General features: G+C 39.9%; 1 protein-coding gene across 1 annotated transcript in view; it reads right to left on the bottom strand.

Moving 5' to 3' along the window:
- The window catches only part of PRKAR2A (protein kinase cAMP-dependent type II regulatory subunit alpha), a 59174-nt gene that overhangs the window by 4191 nt on the left and 36951 nt on the right, over positions 1-18032 (bottom strand). Inside the window, exons 3-9 of the mRNA XM_030956477.1 lie at positions 14698-14750; positions 13043-13126; positions 11731-11837; positions 8106-8259; positions 4855-4956; positions 3013-3087; positions 577-642 (exon numbers count right to left, since the gene is read on the bottom strand). Of these exons, the coding sequence (XP_030812337.1) occupies positions 577-642; positions 3013-3087; positions 4855-4956; positions 8106-8259; positions 11731-11837; positions 13043-13126; positions 14698-14750 (641 nt within the window). The remainder of the gene's footprint in view (positions 1-576; positions 643-3012; positions 3088-4854; positions 4957-8105; positions 8260-11730; positions 11838-13042; positions 13127-14697; positions 14751-18032) is intronic.

The following is an 18032-nucleotide window of genomic DNA, read 5'->3' as shown; positions in this document are numbered from 1 at the left end:
TGTTCAACTGGAAATTGGGTAAGAAAAATGTGTGCCAGCCCACAAGCTTTGAGACAGGCAGGTATCTACTGCTACAGCTTTGGGAACTGCTGCTATGCAGCCTAACACAGGCTTTATCATGCACCACATGCTGCTCCCCTGGCTGCTTCAGACTGTACAGAGACCCATGCAAATGCCAACACCTAGTGTGTCACTAAAGATAACAGACCCCACATTTGTAATGTGAAATCTTGTACAAACATGGAAGAGAAGTTCCATCTCCACCCTTAAGGCCAGGCAAAGTGTATCAGTGTGGGAAGGGATGGGTTGAGCTGCAGGCTCTCTCAGTCTCACATGTCAGGTTAGTTTGCAGAGTAGCAGACAGAAGCAAAAGACCTTGGCACTTTAGTAAAATAACTTCTGACTGCTTCAGAACAGGTATGGGAGTTTACAACCTACATCACATGAATAATGATGATCAACATCATAAAATAATATATTAAAATAACTCAGGGTGGGCTTTTTCACATCTCTTGTATCAATCAGTCAAATCAAGGATTGATTAATACAAAGCCTAATCACTTAATTTGAACTCACCTTGCTTTTAATCAAGATTTTTACTTCTCCAGATTCTACAATGTAAAAACAGTCTGCTTTGTCACCCTGTAAAGAAGAAAAGCTAAAATAAATTCTTTTTTACTTGACTGTGAAAGTATGTATAAATGGTATTCATGCATTCACTTTGAACTAGGCTTTCTGCAGAAATCTGCTAGAATTAACAAACACTCAGATTCTTAACATTAAAAGGTGACTGGTTGGGTAATACAGCAGAGGAGCCCACAGGGAAGGAAGCATTAGTGCACATCATTTAGTAAGGGGGCAGGAGGAAAGGAAAACACAAAGGAGATTGATGATATATAGCAAAATCACTTAAATTAAAATCTTCTGATCCTGATGGAAGTAGGCAATAGCTAGTGAAACTAAGCAGAACCTAGAATCTTCAGAAGAAAATTTTAATAAAACAGGGATTTAGGGACTGGTGCCATTAAACTCTCTGTGGCCCTGCTTGAGCAGAGGGGTTGGACAAGGTGACTTCCAGGGGTCCCTTCCAACTTCAACTATTCTATCATTCTGTGAGAGGTTCTAGAACATTTTTCACATCTCTCTCAGCCTCATCATGTTTAAAATCTTCAAGTGATCCCAGTTTACATCTGCTCTGGAGAGCTCCACCAGCACTTTATACTATAATTTAATCTGTGACAGGAAGGACATTTCCTCTCTATCTTTGCCCCTGTGGGCCTGGCATAGGGCTGGAAGTCAGAGTGGAGATCTGCAATGTGCCTCCTGCTACAAACCAAAATCCAAGGGACTAAAGGCTTCAGGGAGACAAAGGCTGGGCAAGGAACTGATAAGGGAATGGGAGCAGCTCACCAGAAAAACCTGAAACAAAGTGAGAAGAGAGAGAAATCTGACATTAAGTCAAGTGGTCAAGGAGATAAATGTGAGGGGAAGAATGGAGAGAAATGGTTGTAACTTGAGTGTGAAAGAAGGCTGGGAGAAGATGATGCAAGATTTAAACATGGAGTTACAGAAGAAATTAGGCCTTTAGCTAAGCTTCCTGGGGATGGCCATAAGCCATCCAGTGCAAACATTTCATTCACGACTGCCAACCATCACAGCATGAAATAATGCTCTATGCTAACTTCTGAAAGAGTATTTTATTTTTAGAAATAATAGAAACAAACTGAGTGGGAGACACCCTCATAACACTACTAACAATTTTCAAGTGCTTTAAAGCTTACTGCCCTTAACTGAAGGGTCAAATTCAGAAAGGTAATTAAAATTTTAAATTACTCACAAGGGAAAAGAGGTTCCTGGTATTGATGCAACTGCTTTAATTTAAGAGTTATCATATCTTTTCCAAGCACAGAATTTCATCGTCTCTAGCACTGTACTACCATCACCCAGACCTATCCAAACTATTAATCCTCCTTATAAGGATAATTACATCCTTGCCCTTAATTCAGTTATTAAAAAGGAATAAAACCAACTGTGTAATTGGATCACTGATGGTATGAATTCCCAGTTTTGATACTGATTTAAAAGCCCTGATTTTGCTGAGAGTTCAGCTTTCTCAGGGTCTTAAGCAAAAGGAGTTTCAACTTTAAAAATTGAGGGTATTTTTGGAGTGAAGTAATTTGACAGTTATCACCAAACTTGCTTCCTATATTCAGTTATGTGACATTCAAGATAATTAAGATCAATTATTCAAAACACTATCAATGAGCGGTATTCTGTCTATACAAGAACAACACTGTAACCAAAAACCTGCACTTTCAGTTAAGCCTTTCTTGTATTAATTTCTACTTGAACTGGAGCACTTTTACAACACAGCAACCCACAGCTAAATTTGATGCAAAAGTCCAGTGTCTGTAACAGTGTTCCAAAAAGTTATTTCTATCACAATTTAAAAAAAAATCAAACAGCTACAGCTTGAGTTCATCCAGCCTCATGTTCTACCACCCTGGCCTTGATCTACTGCAGCAGACAAAACATTTCCCCAGTCACTAAAGGACTCAACTGAAACCAGACCACTGAAATAACTCAAGCAAGCACAAGAAAAAACAATGGTTTCAATTAACCCTGACAGTTTCTTAGAGCTAGTGACTCCCTGTTTAATCTGGCCATAGGGGCCTAGGAAAACTCTGCACAGGGGATTTCATGGTAAACTGCATAGACATTTAATTTCAGCTTCTCAAGGCACACTCATCTTGAATCCTTGCAAAGACTACTTAAAAAAACATGGATGAGAGAAGAAATACCAAGAAGCTACAGTAATAGAATAAATTTGCAGCAAAATACATACTGTCTATTCCCCAAACATTCAAGAAGTGGTCAAATAAATCACAAATAAATATTAAAAGAATCAATGCCAAGTTGGTCCAAATAATACAACTCTGCAAGTCAATTCCAAACAGAGAAAACAGAAGGACAGAAAGGAGAATGATAAAGAGAACTTGAGATTTCAAGTACCTGAGAAATTATACGTTCCCCATCTTGATACACCTTCTCTCCTATAACATCCACTATCTTCATTCGCTCTGATGCCTGGAACACAGAGGGAAATTAAAAACAATAATCAGTTATACTTTATCTCTATGAACTCTCCTGAATCTCTATGACCCCTCCTGAAATGAACAGACATTCACCAGACACACAAACACACAATTTATAAATATAGCCCCAAAATGACATTGTAATAGTACTGCAACACAGGTGTTAAGACTACCATAATCAACAGGGAAATAAAATTGTCTAGTGTCCCATCCCTGTGCTTGTCTGACCGCTCAAAAAACATCTGATTTTGCTGCTTTAGAGCAAAGGGGAGGGGGGGAAATCACCTTCTTTAGGATTCAGTTGAAATTTGAAGAAAACACTCCAAAAATGTTATAAACTTCCTAACAGCAAACTCTAATGAGAAATACCAGCAAAACATTTTAAAAATATTTTAACCACTATATACTTAAACACATGTGTGGGAGGAATTGTGTCCAAGGACTCATTCCTAGAGTGAAGAGGAAGGTGACATGACAAGGACAAAGGCTGTGCACTGGGAGCAAGGGCAGGAGGCAGCACCTGCCATGCCAGGAAACATGCCCGAGTCTTCACAAACAGGAAGGGAAAAATGAGTTATCTCCAGTGTTTCCCACCACCCATTTAGAGCCCCACAAAACAATTTCATTGCTTCAGAGCAGCACAAAAAATATCATACCAAGAAAGGAAGAAAATCCTAACAGTTAAAATTCAGCAGATGATTCAGTTGCAATCAATCCATTCATTCCCAAGTGCACCTTCATCTTGCCTGTCTTTGAGAAATCAAATTCTGGTCCATGCATGATTCAACTGCAATGTGTCATGCAAAAAGCCATCCAGTGCTAATGAGTTATTTTGCTGTATCTTTAAATATTTGAGTCATTTCTGTGCTCAAAAAAAGTCACATCGATGGAACCAGTTTAAGCCAGGCACTGAGAGAGAAGGTGTTGCAATTTATCTTTTCCACAGCTACAATGTCTGTCCAAAATAATACACAGTAGAGGCTGTTGTTCACACCTAATGATATTTGCAATTTTGTAATCTTCTCCCATAGGGATTAAGAGCTCAAATACTAAAGATTAATGCTGGAAAGTATTTTTTTATGATAAGGAAAGTTAAATCATGGTTTAAGACAGAAGGCAAAAACAGACTAATGCAAAAGTAGGTTGGTCAGTTCCAAAAGCCCTCTGACAATACAGAGTGAATCAATGGAAGTGACAATTTCCACATTGTTCCTAAATTCAGGCACCACACACCCCAACAGGACAGTGTGACTGCATTCCCAAGTCACCGTGCTTCCCTTTAGCAGTTTAACTCCTGAATATTAAGTCAAGCTTAAAGCAAGACTTTACAGCTCACACCTTTGTATCAAATTTAAAACCATTCCTCGCTGAAAAAGGACAAGTTCCCAGTGACTGTATCCATACTTCAATATCACACCCTCACAGGCAACCACAGCCCTGACTACCAAACTGAATTTTGATACTTATTCCCTGAAATATATGTTTTTGGCCTGTGGATGTTTTTTGTGCAAAGAACTTTTTAAAAATCAGACTGAGATAAAAATCAGCAAATCCCTATTGAGAATAAAGGATCAGGGGAAAAAACCCTAAAACTATTTCAGCAATGCAAATTAATTTGTGTAGTGTATGTGATTCCAAAGCAGCACTTAGTATTTTGTTCTAAGCAAAAACAACAGATTTCTGATATAGATAGCAGGAACACTGACTGGAGCTGCTGCTAATGCAAGAATTTGATGCAGATGTCTCTGAGAGGTTTTACCTCCAAGGATTTAAGAAGGGGCACAGACTCAATAAATAATTCATACGTCTTCCTCTTCTTTGCGTTGTTTTTCAGTATAATTCTTCTGAACGTCACTCGATCCTGCAAGAAACAGCACAGAGAAATTCATTATTCCTCCTCACTGAAATGCTCCCTGTTTGAAGAACTGACAAACATGATCCAGTATTTACAGCAAACGCCAGGGCTGGGAAAGCAGCTGCTGAAGTGATACCACATCCACCACAACGCTGACTGCAACACCTCCTGTTAAGAGTACTTCTGGCAATAACAAATTAAAAAATAGGGAGCTGTAAGACCTGATCCTTCTCAGACAACCACTTAGGGATTCAGTTTTTATTCTATCTTATACAGTTTTTCTGGGTTGAGTTTTGGGGTTTTGTTCACCTGTTTGCTAATATATATGTCATGCTTTTGCATCAAATGAAGAAGTTTCGCTCTTCCTGCTGAAGCCAGTGAAAATTGGCATTTCCAGCACTTGCTAAGGCAACTGCAGAACTAAGTCTGGTTGGATTCTTCTCTACCTGAGTTACAGATTTCAAATGCTGAAGATTTATACTGCTCTCAGGTCAGGAACAGAGTATCAAACAGCAGCAGGCTTGTTCACTCCACCTTCTCAGGTCCAAGCGCCAGCTTCTGGAAGGACCATTTCCTGACTGCCAGCTGTGTGCAAGTTCCACAAGGGAAAACTGCGGGGTGAGCTGGTGAAGCCCAAAGGCCAAGGGGGCAAAATCCCCCCGGCCCCGCCCGCGCTGCGCTCCGCGGCCACAGGGCGGCGCTGCGGGGCCGGCGGCTCCGCCAACACCGAGCGGAGCGGAGCGGGACCGGGAGCGCTGCCCGAGCGGCACCGGCACCGCAGGGCACCGGCACCACAAGGCAAGGCACCGTAGGGCACCGGCACCGCAGAGCACGGCACCGCAGGGCACCGGGCACCGCTGGGCACCGGGCACCGCAGGGCACCTCAGGGAACCGGGCTCCGCAGGGCACCGGCACCACAAGGCAAGGCACCGCAGGGCACCGGCACCGGGCTCCTCTTAGCGTCTGCCCCGCCGGGATCCGCCAACAGAGCCACAGCTGCATCCGCCGTGCGCAGCTGGGGCCGGAAATGTAAAAACCGAAAAGAGTCAGAGGGCAGGAGCAGAAATTTGGTCAGGAAAATGGTACCAAACAAACCAAAAACCAACAAACAAAACAAACAGAAAAAACCCAACCCCAAAAAACAAACCCAAGAAACAAACCGAACAAAAAAAAAAAACCACACACAAACAAAAAAAAAAAAACCAAACAGAGAAACAAACAACTACAAAAACCCCCCACACCAACAAAAAAACCCTCCAGAAACATCCTGAGAGCCATTCCTCCAGTTCCCAAAACCATCAGCTGGTACCTAAGCAGCAGCATTTTGAGGTGAAGAGGTATTTTCAAGTATGTGGACATCTTTAAGGGATGCAGGCTGCAAATGCCTATAATAAGGACTAAGAGAGGTGATATCAGTGGAACATTAAATTTGAAGGATGAGGAAGATGAAAGGCAGGATGGTATTATTGTTATCCAAAGTAGAAAAACAGATGATAAAGCATAAGGGATTTTTCTGTTTTTAAAGGAATTCTTCAGTGGTAAAAGTGTCTTCAAATGCTTGTGTTTGGAGAAGCAGAAAGATGCAGAAACTGTGGGGGGATTGTAAAAGCATAAAAAATCCGAATTCACCTGCTTGAGAGTATCAGTGAGGGAGGAGAAGCAGCAGTATTTGAGCAAGAAAAAGCCAAGCTGTGAAGGCAGCTGTGAAGGCAGCGTGTGTGACCGTGAGGGTTCCCCCAGACACAGTCAGCAGCAAAGGCTGAGGACATTTCCCTCCTCCAGAAGGGACCCACTGTGGTAACTGCTTTGTGCCTGAGCCTTCCAGATTTCTGTTGGCCTAAGCCTGCAATGCAGCAGGAGTAATCCACACTTCCCAAAAGGCAGATAACCAAAGAGCTTAAGCAATGACTTCTGCATACTAATAAAAATATGTTTAAATTACATCAGGGACAAAACAGTACAATAAAACACGGCAACAAACAGAGTAACTGGAAGAAATAACAGAAGTTTGAGATAAAATGCAGCCTTAGTTAATAAAATGTTACAGAACAGATGATTAGCAAGAGGTCCCTGTTCATCTACACCTTGCTAATTAATTGAATATAATCACAGAAAAACTAAATCCAAAATTAACCCAATTTCTGCAGTTCTTTTCAAAGGCAAACTGGAACAAAGAATAATCTTCTCATTTTCTTCCTTTTATGAATGAGTTCAGTTTGTAGCTAGCTGCTTTGTTCTGTCTTCCTCCAGAAATGAGATTCTGACATTACTCCCTGGTTGATTTACCAAACTCTTTTCTTTCACGTCACAAATAGAAGGGAAGTCAGATCTCCCAGCAAGGCCGGGATGGCAGGAACAGCCACGGGCAGCAGCTTATCAGCCCCACAACCAAGGTCACAACAGCGGGCAGCCCCCAGCGATGGAGCCCGGCGCTCACAACACTTGTGGCTTCAAAGCTCTGCCGATCGCACAATCCACTTATTATGCCAACCCTCAGAGATGAGTAAGAGAGCACTGGGAAAATAACCCCATCCAAATAGTGCAGAGAGAAGAACTAAAAAAGGAAACTAATGGCTACAGCTTCACATTCAGCACTGCTGGGCTAGAGACAAAGCAACACCATCATTTAGCTCAAATCTCATAGGTCATGCTGACCGGAGAACCTCTTCCAAGGTAACAGAACCACAGTTTATTGTGAAGGAAAACAAAGCTCTGGGCAGCTTTCTGACCTCTTTAAATTACTAAAATCCTCAAGAAGATATTTAACACATTGCCATTCCCTTAAGAGACAAAATGGTAGGAAGGTGAGTTGAAAATAAAGAACATAATTTAGATGTGGTGTTTTAATGGCTCCACTGTCCTCTGCAGGATGAAAATAAAACCAGGAGGTTTTTCTTCCCCACTAACAAAAGCCCCAATTACAGTAAAAGCAAAACTATAAAGGGACAGATAGAACTAGTGATATAGTTTTTATAGACAAGTTGTTCCAGAAAGTCAGCCAAAAAGATCTGCACAATGGATCTGTCAAGCCAGGAGATGAGATAACAGGTCCTGATAAAATACCTATGAGCAGAGGAGCCATATCAAGAGGAGCTCTGGACATGGTGAGGTACTGCTTAAAATATTATGATATGAGAGCAACTTCCTTTCCTTACCAGTCCCCAAAGGGCTCCTTCTGTTGTGGCAACAATGGTGGCAGCTCTAGGAGTGTTGTACATCAGTGCCAGCTCCCCAAAACTGCCGTGGTTATCGTAGCGGCCCACACAGCGAGACTGGTTGTCTTTTGCTACAACAATATCATACAATCCTCTGGAAAACAACAGAACAAACACTTTTTATTAGACAACATCCCAGTACAAACCTTGAGAACAGCTTTTTGCCATTATACAAATAGTCCTTTTATTGCTGTGTGAGATGGAACTCTTTGAGCTTTCCAACTGCCCGATTCTCGGCTGCTTCTATCTACACTATTTTCACAATAATTGTCTCCTACTAAAGCATTTCTAGCTATACTATTTTCACAATAATTGTCTCTTAGTAAAGCATTTCACTCCTGATAGACATGGGCAGGATCTACTTGGTTTCCTCTGCACAATATTTTGTGTTCTGTCAATATTTTGTGTTCTGAACAATACTTTGTTCTGTCCAAGGTAAGAAGCATTTTCATCATCTTTAACAGTGACATTTCACAGCACGTGTGTTACCCAGTGAGGCCTCTAGAGTGACTCAGATCCATCTCTACCCATTTTCTCAGTGCCAGCATTGCTGCAGGACCTTTGGGACACGCTCAATCCAACTGCTCAGCTGCTACTATGGGTTTGTCTCAACTCCAGCTTCAGGGTATGTGTACATCATAACCCCAAGATGCTCTAAGTCCACTGATATCTAGGCAGGATCTCTGAACAGAAAATGGTAAATGGTATTATAAAATACCAAAAATGGTATTATATCCCACAAAATCACTAGGCACGTAAGTAAAAAAAGCAAATGAATGACCAGAAATGGTACTAGGTGAGGAAGGAAGGCACATGAGACTGCACAACAATCCTACCAGACGCCTTATACTCTACTGCTTACTCACACCTAGGAGAGTAAGAAAACAGCAGCATATTAAAAGTAAACCAGAAAAGGATTACTGTTGATGGAAAGTGTCACTAATTCTTTAATGTCTGATATCTATTTGATTCTCTGAGAGGCACCAGAGGCAACAATCTTCAGAGTTGTTTTTTTTGGTCTGGAAGAGGCAGATGTGAACACCTTAAGCAAAAGCAGCAACAACTTCTTCCATCCTTCAGCCTGGAAGTGATTTACTAGTGCCATTTATTTCCAAATAACTATAGCTACATAACAACCTTCAGTCAAGCATTCAGCTGTCTCTGGCCCAAGGACTAATCTGGTGATGCAACACTGGGTGACCTTGGCTCAGCTTTATTGAGAAAACTGTTGCTGAGCTGTGAGAGAGTCCATGAACTAAAGCCCTGCAAGATAAGAAGAATAAAAACAGACCCAAGTGTAATTGTTGAGAAGGTAATCATTACGAGCCCAAGGACTCAAGTGAAAAGTACTGACATGAAAAAATATAAAACCCTCAGGCATAAAAAAAGGCAAAAAAGCAGAAGAGGGCAGCTCAGCAAGATCGTGGATCAGTGTGTGCCAAGAGGCAGCAGAGGCTGCCCCTCCTGAGTGATGACTGCTCAATCAGCACAGACCCTACAGGTGCCTCCTCAGCAGCAATGAGTGTCCCACGTTCAGCCATGCAATAAATAAATCCCTCTGAGCTCTCCCCTCTTGCACAGGGCACTGAACTCCTGCTGCACCCTCAGGCTGTGCCTCCCCTGCCTGCTGCCCCTCTGTGCATGGTGAAAGACACTCAGACACCTGGTGAGGAAGTACTGCAAGCAGAAGGCTTTAGGGAAAAAAAGGCCTGTGCCAGAACACAAAGTCACTGCTCATTTAGACAGAAAGAAATTAATTCTCAGGAATATTTAGGCATTAATCACTTGGGAGTAATAAGACATGCCTACTCATGGAAGAGCTGGAGTCCTCCAAACTTGCACTTGCACACAAGTGGAAACATTGTGGTTTTCCATAAGGACCAGGACTCTGCTATCCTTTTGCATGAAAAATTAAGTGTGTGGGAGGTGGAGGAAGACTGGAAAGGAATTTTCAGTCCTTTCTCCCTAACTGCAGCAGTTATTCCTAATAACCAAACAGCCAACGAAAGAGTTGCAGCCCAGCTACTGCTCACAGCAAAGGCTGCCATGGTGTCACTGGACAACACCAATTTAATCTCCTTCACTGTACAACCTTTCTGCCACATACTTTTAATTTAGGAACAAAACAGAACAAAAACCTAAAAGCCTGGAAACTTCCAATACAACTATCTATTGCCAGAAAAAACCTGTTGTGGAGTAACACTGCATCAGTAGAACAGTGACCACAAAAGCATTTACCTGAGTGTCTAAGTTAAGATTCCATTTCACTTCTTCACTTTAGGTTAAAACTCATAGCAGAAAGCTTTTAATAACCAACAGAGTAAGAGCCTTGCACAGAAACAAATCAAAACAGGCTGATGGTATCTAACATTTCTGAGAGGCTCCCAAACTGAGTTTAAGGTTCCTCAAAATCAGGAACCACTGTTCTGCACAGATCTCATCTCTGCAGGGCTGGTGGCTCTGGCTCCCACAAGCTCTGATCTGCAGTACCTTGCTCTTATCTGTAACAACCTGATCTCTGTGCTGAATGTGGCAAGAGAAAGAACTCAGCCTGCCTAGCCAAAGACATGGGACTGGATTGAGGGAGAGCAGTTGAGGAAAACAGAGTGCAGAACTGGGACACATGGGGTGGTATAGCAGAGGACAGGGATATGGTTGGAATATGTTTGATGCAGCCCTATGTTTTGTAATTTCACTAACCAGAAAGGGGAATGTCCTTAAAACGAACAAGAAGCGTTTCAAACAAACAATTTCTAACCTAGAAATTCTTTTGCAATTCAAAAGGCAACAATCTGTCTTGAAGAACTCCTCTGAAAGCATTTAATGCAATATTAATGGTGCCATTATTTCAGTGATAAAAAAGATAACAGCGCATCAAAAAAGCAGTTTGCTAAGATCATGTTCCAACAGACATTTATAAATCACTCAGTAATATTCTGCTTAACATTACAGTTTTGCAGAAGGAAATAAATCCATGTTCTTAATTACTCTTTGGATATGATTATTCAAAGTAACATTAGCTAGATTTTTTTCCAAAAGGGTAAAAGATACTTAAAATGTCCATGCACACATGTATGTATTATATGCCTGTTACACATATATATGATCCCCAAAATTATGATGTGAATTTTCTTGATAGAAGAAATTCCAAAATGGCACCTTAAACTCTGCAAATACAAATCACAACCAACAGAGGCAGAGCAACCCCAACTCTCTCTGAAGTCAGTCATCAAAACTAATTTAATAAAGTCCAGGTTTTTCCATGGTAGCCACTACTATGGATTTTTATTTCCTATATTCTCCTTCCTGAAAATAATGTCCTACCCCTTCCCCTTACCACAGAGCTACTTCTGCTGCTTTTCCCCCTCCTTCAGAAAAAAATTTAACCTGGTCTAGAGACAACATGTAATATGGCTGGTTTTAAGCTGTGCTTATGCTGATAGGCACAAAATCTAAACTGGACAAATCTTTTTCCTTTAGAAACTGTCCTGTAGTAAACATTCCTTGCCATTTCTAAGAAGCTGAAAAGAAACATCCTCTGCATTTCACAGGCACAGCTGCTTACCGCTCAACGACATAGAAGTTATCTCCATCATCCCCTTGGTCAATCACATGTTCCTGAGGTTTCACCTTCCTCTCAAACATGGCATCAAGGACCTGAGACAGCTGCTCCTAAAAAACAAGCAGGAGTGGGGGTAAAAACCAACTATCAGAAAACACACCTTAGTGTTACCGCTGGACAAGGGTGAGTTCATTTCATTTGGTCCAGATAGTGAACTGGAACATGCACCACACTTTTGTACACTTTACTGTACAAAAATACAAGTAATACTCATATTACATGTTGATTTCCACTAGCAGCTCACTCCTTTCCAGCTTATTAATATAAGTTCAATAATGCAGACAACCAGACACAGGCATAGAAGAGCCATTATCTCAAATTTATGTCCAAATGGCCCAATTTTCACATTTCAGTGCCAAAGCACACACCTAACCTTTGGTATAATCTGACACAGCTTCACTGCAATGGACACATTCATATCAATTCATATAAATTCATATATATCAATACCAATATCAGTTATATCAATATATCATATATATCAATATCAATTCATATCAACAGTACATGTATTTCATTGTATGTATGTCCAGAAATGGCACCATGATCTATTCTATTCTATTTACTATATCTATTAATTAGTAGATTATCTGTACTATCATCATCTAAGAGCCCCACTCATGATCAGGACTATACTGAACAAGACTCTCCACAGACTTATTTCCCTGGATAGTCTGTTGTCTTAGAGCAGCTGCAATTCTAGCCCCAGATGAGACAGGACAGGTACAGATGTGGAGCCCACACAGAAAATGGAATATTGCTGGTCTGCACAACAGGCTCCAGCTGGATTTCCCTGTTGAGCCATGACTAAACTTCATTTTTTTCCAAGCAGTACAGCCAGGGAAACTGTGAAAGCCAAGAAAGATGACACCATATAAATGCCTTGCCTTGATGCTGACCTGCTTTACTATCTTTGCTACTCCCAAGCCCATAAACAATATACTTTCACTGCATTTTCAATGACCAGATGTTCAAAGTTGAAGATGTAGATCACAGCTGAGTTTCTAAAAATACTCTTCATCAACACACAAGCCAGTCTTCACGCTGCTGATACACTTGAAATATTTACTGCACTCCTGAAGTTGGCAATTATCACTGCAGCATCTCTTGGCACCACTACGCTAAAAATATTCCTTATCTTTTAAACAGAATTCTGTTTTCTTGTCTTTAAAAACTGTGTCTGGGCTTTTAGATCATATTAACTGTACATAACAAAAAATAAACTCCATTAAAGACTTCCTTGAAATGCTATTACCTGATCTAGGTTTTTGAAGAGCAGGATATCTTTACATGCTTCCTGCAGCCTGCATCGCTGTTCATCAGTTTTTGGATGAACTACCTTTAAAACAAAGTAGAACAGAACAGTCATGACAACAAAGAAATATGATTACAGCATGAAAAAGCAGAGCACAATTTAAGTGTCAAAAGTATACAGTCCTCTTTTGTGTCTGCATAAACAGTATTTATATATAAACATACAATGCAAGACAGAATGAAAGACACGTAGGAAAAATACTATGATGACAATTAACATATGAAAAATAACAGTGAAGAAAGACAAGAAAGAAGAGGAGGCCTTTTTCATTCCATTCCCTTCCCTTCTAACACAGCCACAGCCAAAGCTTGAACATATCAAATAGGGGAAGAAATGAACCGTTTTCTTCCTGAACTCTGGCTATATTAGTCCCAGTGTAACTACTGCTGGCACACAGGCAGTTTACATCCTATATGATACATCCATCCAATAAGAAGTTATTGAATAAGCATGGTTTTTTTCTAACAAAATTACTTAAATAAAAGCTTTTTTGTTTGAGGTATTTTGTTACTTCCTTCCATTTATAAACATCAGGTTAAAGGAACCAATACTCACTGTATCACAAAAATGTTCATATATGTTCTTGTTAGGGGCTAATCATGAAAATATATTAGAAAATTAATTACCTGACATGCACCACATTAACATTACTTATTTCTGGAATAACAAGGATTCCAAAAACCAGTTATTATCAGTAGGCATTTCTAAAAAGTTCTTTTCCAAAGCTAAATAGTCTCAGATCCTTGTTTTAAAAGAAAACAGAATATTGAACCATCAGCCAAGAAAACTAAGACTTTTGATGGAATAAATGTGTCCAAGTTTACAAACAGTTGAATAACCTGACACACTCACAGTCGTTTTTTCTTTTTATAGCACGTAAAAATTATTAACGAAGTATATTTATTAAGTATCTCTTCTTTTTTAAGAGAAATTATATTAGACTTAGATTTTCTTTGCAGAAGTGTAAGCATCCTTGCAATGGAATGTGGAAAGGAACACCAGAAGTCCAGGGAGAAAACACTGATTCTCACCAACCAGGCTACAAGATTTGCTCACATAAACCCATCTCTGAAGAAATACAATTACAGTATCTGGATTTGAAATTCCTAGAAATTCCCAACTTTCAAGAACAAGAGAAAAAACAGGTGTCCACAGACTTAAAATATTTCAACCAAGCATTTCTCCTACCCAGGCAGAACTGCTCTGACAAGACAGTAAAAAGCATGTGAGGAATTTTAAGCACCCATGAAGAAACAGCTGTGGTAAAGCTTAACTAATTCTTCTTAACAGCATCGATGATCTAGGAATTGCCTCGACAAGCCTTTAAGAGAATTAAGAAAGGAAAATAGCAAAAATCTTAAAGATGTTAGAGTTAAGCACAGCTCTCAAAGCCTTTGAAGTAAAATTGTATTAAAGCTGTAGTGACTAAAAAAGTCCATGAGACAAAGTGGCTCTGAATTTCAAAGCAATGTCACTTTGCCAGTGTCACCACACCACACCCAGCAGGAAAAGCACAAGTGGTAAGAAAAGGCAATGTACATCTGCCTGTCAGTCTGGAGAGAGACCCATGCATGCAGTGATTCCCTCACTCTTACCCTTTGTTCTGTATCTTCTTCCTCTTCATCTGGATTGAAAGCCTCAGCACAAACTGGGAAGAAAAAGAGAGAGGAGGTAAGTAAAAAGAAGTAATTACATGAGAACAGCCAACAAATCAGTTTAAATACTTTTCTTCTATTTTCCTACAGGAAAAACAGAATCACTTTTCATTTTGTCATTATAGTGTCAGAGGCTCAAACCCCGTCTGCTCTCTGAGTAGGTACAGCATGGCTGTTCTCAGACTCTCATGTAAAAATTCTGTGACTTACTAAATAATCTTGCCTAGCAAGTACTCAAGCATGGACACAGATTTCCTTTCAACTGGTATCAAAGCATAACAATCTCCATTCAGATTCATTTACAAGCATCTTCTCTAAAATGCAGGAGAAAAACACTGCTGCTCCACTGCTTTGTTCTTTGCAGTGCCATGTACAGAGCAAAACACGGAGAAAAAGGAGCACAGGGAAGGATGAGGCACTCACTCCACCTCAACTCTGATTGGGAAGTGAGTATCTATATTTTGGGAGTTTCTTTGATACAGAGAAATCATGTTTTCACAGAAATTAACCTGGGAACTTAACAATCAGCTTCACCATAATACAGTCTAGGGAAAAATAGTATTTAGTCCCATCCCCCACAGGTTCCTCTATCTTACTACATTTTAACCAAATTAATGTCAACTGATGATACAAAAACAACTCTAAAATTTACAGAGTGATTTTTTTTAAAATTATGAGAACAGTTGTGGAAAACTGCACACTAGAGCACTGGGACAAGGCTCTGCCAAACATGTCATTATACCTACAGGATCAACTGAAAGAGAAGCAATAATGCAGAGCTGCTGAAATTTCAAACCCTTTTTGTTCAGTTTTAATTCTTCAGAAAAGGCTTATCTTCAGTTATCTTGGCATTTACACACAGTCTTACAATACTAAACACAGACACTTTGGCCACCAAAAGCCCACAGCTCTAGCTCAGATTTTCTTATTAATTCATGGATATTTACAGTTCTTGCAGGTGGAAGTGATTCTGCACGTTATAACCACCTGTGCTGACAGTCAGTCCTGTTTTCATCTAGCTGTGCTCTTACTTTAATAAGGGTGGTCTCACTTCTGAGGTAATACATTACTTATAAAATTTTACAAGGAAACATAGACAAGCATTTTCCTTTGTACTTTATCCAGCATCCCGACAATAGTGAAGACTTGGCAGAATGCCCAGAAGCTCACTGCAATGACATCTAACTGCTGAATGGAGTGAGAAAGTATAAATAAAAATCCAGAATGTCTAGAATTCAGCAACTTGTAAATAATTTGAAAATGCACACATCTATTGACCCTGTCATTGTGCACTCAACAGGACAATAAAAATGCAAAACTCTAGCACAATTTATGAGGAAAGATAAGTTTGGGGTTGTGTGTCTTGATTTTTTTTATTTAGTATTTTTTTCTCCCTAACTAAAAGATACAAGTCTCTCCTAGGAAATTGGATTTTAATTCTTTTTTTTCCTGGAGAGAACGAGGAGACTCAAATACAACAACAGGCATTCCATTTCCCAAACCACAATGTAAAAATGTAATCATATAATCATGAGACATCAGGCATTTAGGGAGTAAGTACTGCTCATACAATAAATCCATTTAACAATACAGAAACAGTTTATTGACAGTGCACCTACCACACACACACTTTTAGTTTAACAGAGCCACCCACACTTAGGGCAGACACTCAACAAAGGATAAACAGCATTCTTCCCCAGCTGAAAAAAAAGTATAGTCCATGCCAGAGTCCAAAGATGACTGGTTTATAGGAAGGTAGATGCCCACAAAGCTACAGAATTTGGACTGATAGGCTGATCCACTTAATATGCAATACAAAGGCACTAACAGAGAGAACATTATTAGCATTTTGGTGTGAAAGCTTCCTCCTCCTTCCATTTTAGAAAAGATCAAAGTCTATTGTGAAAGCTTTGGATTTTCAAATAAGGAACAGTTACTAAGAAGAAAGGCTCCGTGGTTTAAACAGTATGGTGAAACTGGAGATAATTAACTCTCTTCATTTTTTAAAACCAGTGAATCACATAACTCCAAACTGGAGTCCAATTCTCTATTAAGCAAAATATCACATACTATAAATGGTCACATATCTATGAATTCAGTGATCACTGTACAAGTAGACCATTCTATCATTCAAATTTTAATATTCAGCTGCAAATTTGATTTTGTTCCCACTTCAGCTGCAGGGGAAGCTATTGCTAAGAATGCTTCAGAATTCAGGAAATTTTCTTCAAGATTTCCTTGGGAAAACAAGTTTTATTGCCACAGCTAAAACTAGAACATCAGAGCAAAACCTTATCTTAAAACACTCATCAAAGCAACACAGTCATCTGTAATTTCAGTATGAAATGGCTTTGGCTAAGGTTTGCAAATGTAGATTTCCCCTATTTCATCTTATCCAGTAAGGGTGAAAGCAGCTCCCAAAGCCCACCAAGGATACAGACTAGGACTTAGTGCCCTTCCCTTACATATGGAAATCTCTTCTGTAATACCCATGAATGGGCACCACAGAAATACAATCAAAACAGGGCAAAATACCACTTCTTCCCATGCTGTCACATAGCATGCTTTCCCATTATACTTCCCATTCTTCAACCTCCTGCTGGGATTTCTTTTTCCATGCAGAAGAGTAGGCCAGACATTTTGACTCCAACCTTGGGCAGCTCTGATTGACACGACTCTATTTACTGCAGGCAGAGCTGCAACATTTAATGTAACATTTCTGTTGTGGTATGCTTTAAACAGGGGAGAGACACAAAATTCTCCAGCTTAATTAACATTGTGATACTCTGGAAAGCCAACAGAAAGCTTTTCAGCCTACTCATAACAACCAACAGTATTTTCCAATTACTTTAAAACGTGACTAATGAAAAGACAAAGCAGCATTACATCAAACCCATCCCATGTTTTATGGTGCAGTATGTCCAATTTTTATTTTCACTACTGTTAATTGGTAAATCACGTGGGGAAGTCTGTACTGTTGAACATATGACCTGTGTGTCAGTCTTACCTGCAAAATATTTCATGTTATCTGTGCTGCTTTGCTATTCTTCTGGCTGTAAAGGACCCCCATAACTACCCTAAACTCTGCCAACCGCTGTCAGAAATCCAGGGAATTTCAGGACTCCTGAAGGTTATTCATTGTGCATTACAGTACAGCCAGTCCTAATGAAAAAACATCTGATCTTTCATCATGACAGAGTGAAAACACCCTTGACCCATTATTTGTGACTGAATTCACATATTAAGTATTAAAGTGTCCCAACAAAACACACTCT

This window comes from Camarhynchus parvulus, chromosome 12 (genome assembly GCF_901933205.1).
Source record: "Camarhynchus parvulus chromosome 12, STF_HiC, whole genome shotgun sequence".
NCBI lineage: Eukaryota > Metazoa > Chordata > Aves > Passeriformes > Thraupidae > Camarhynchus > Camarhynchus parvulus.
Note: the sequence above shows the minus strand (reverse complement) of the source record. Positions and strands in the feature narration are given on the sequence as shown.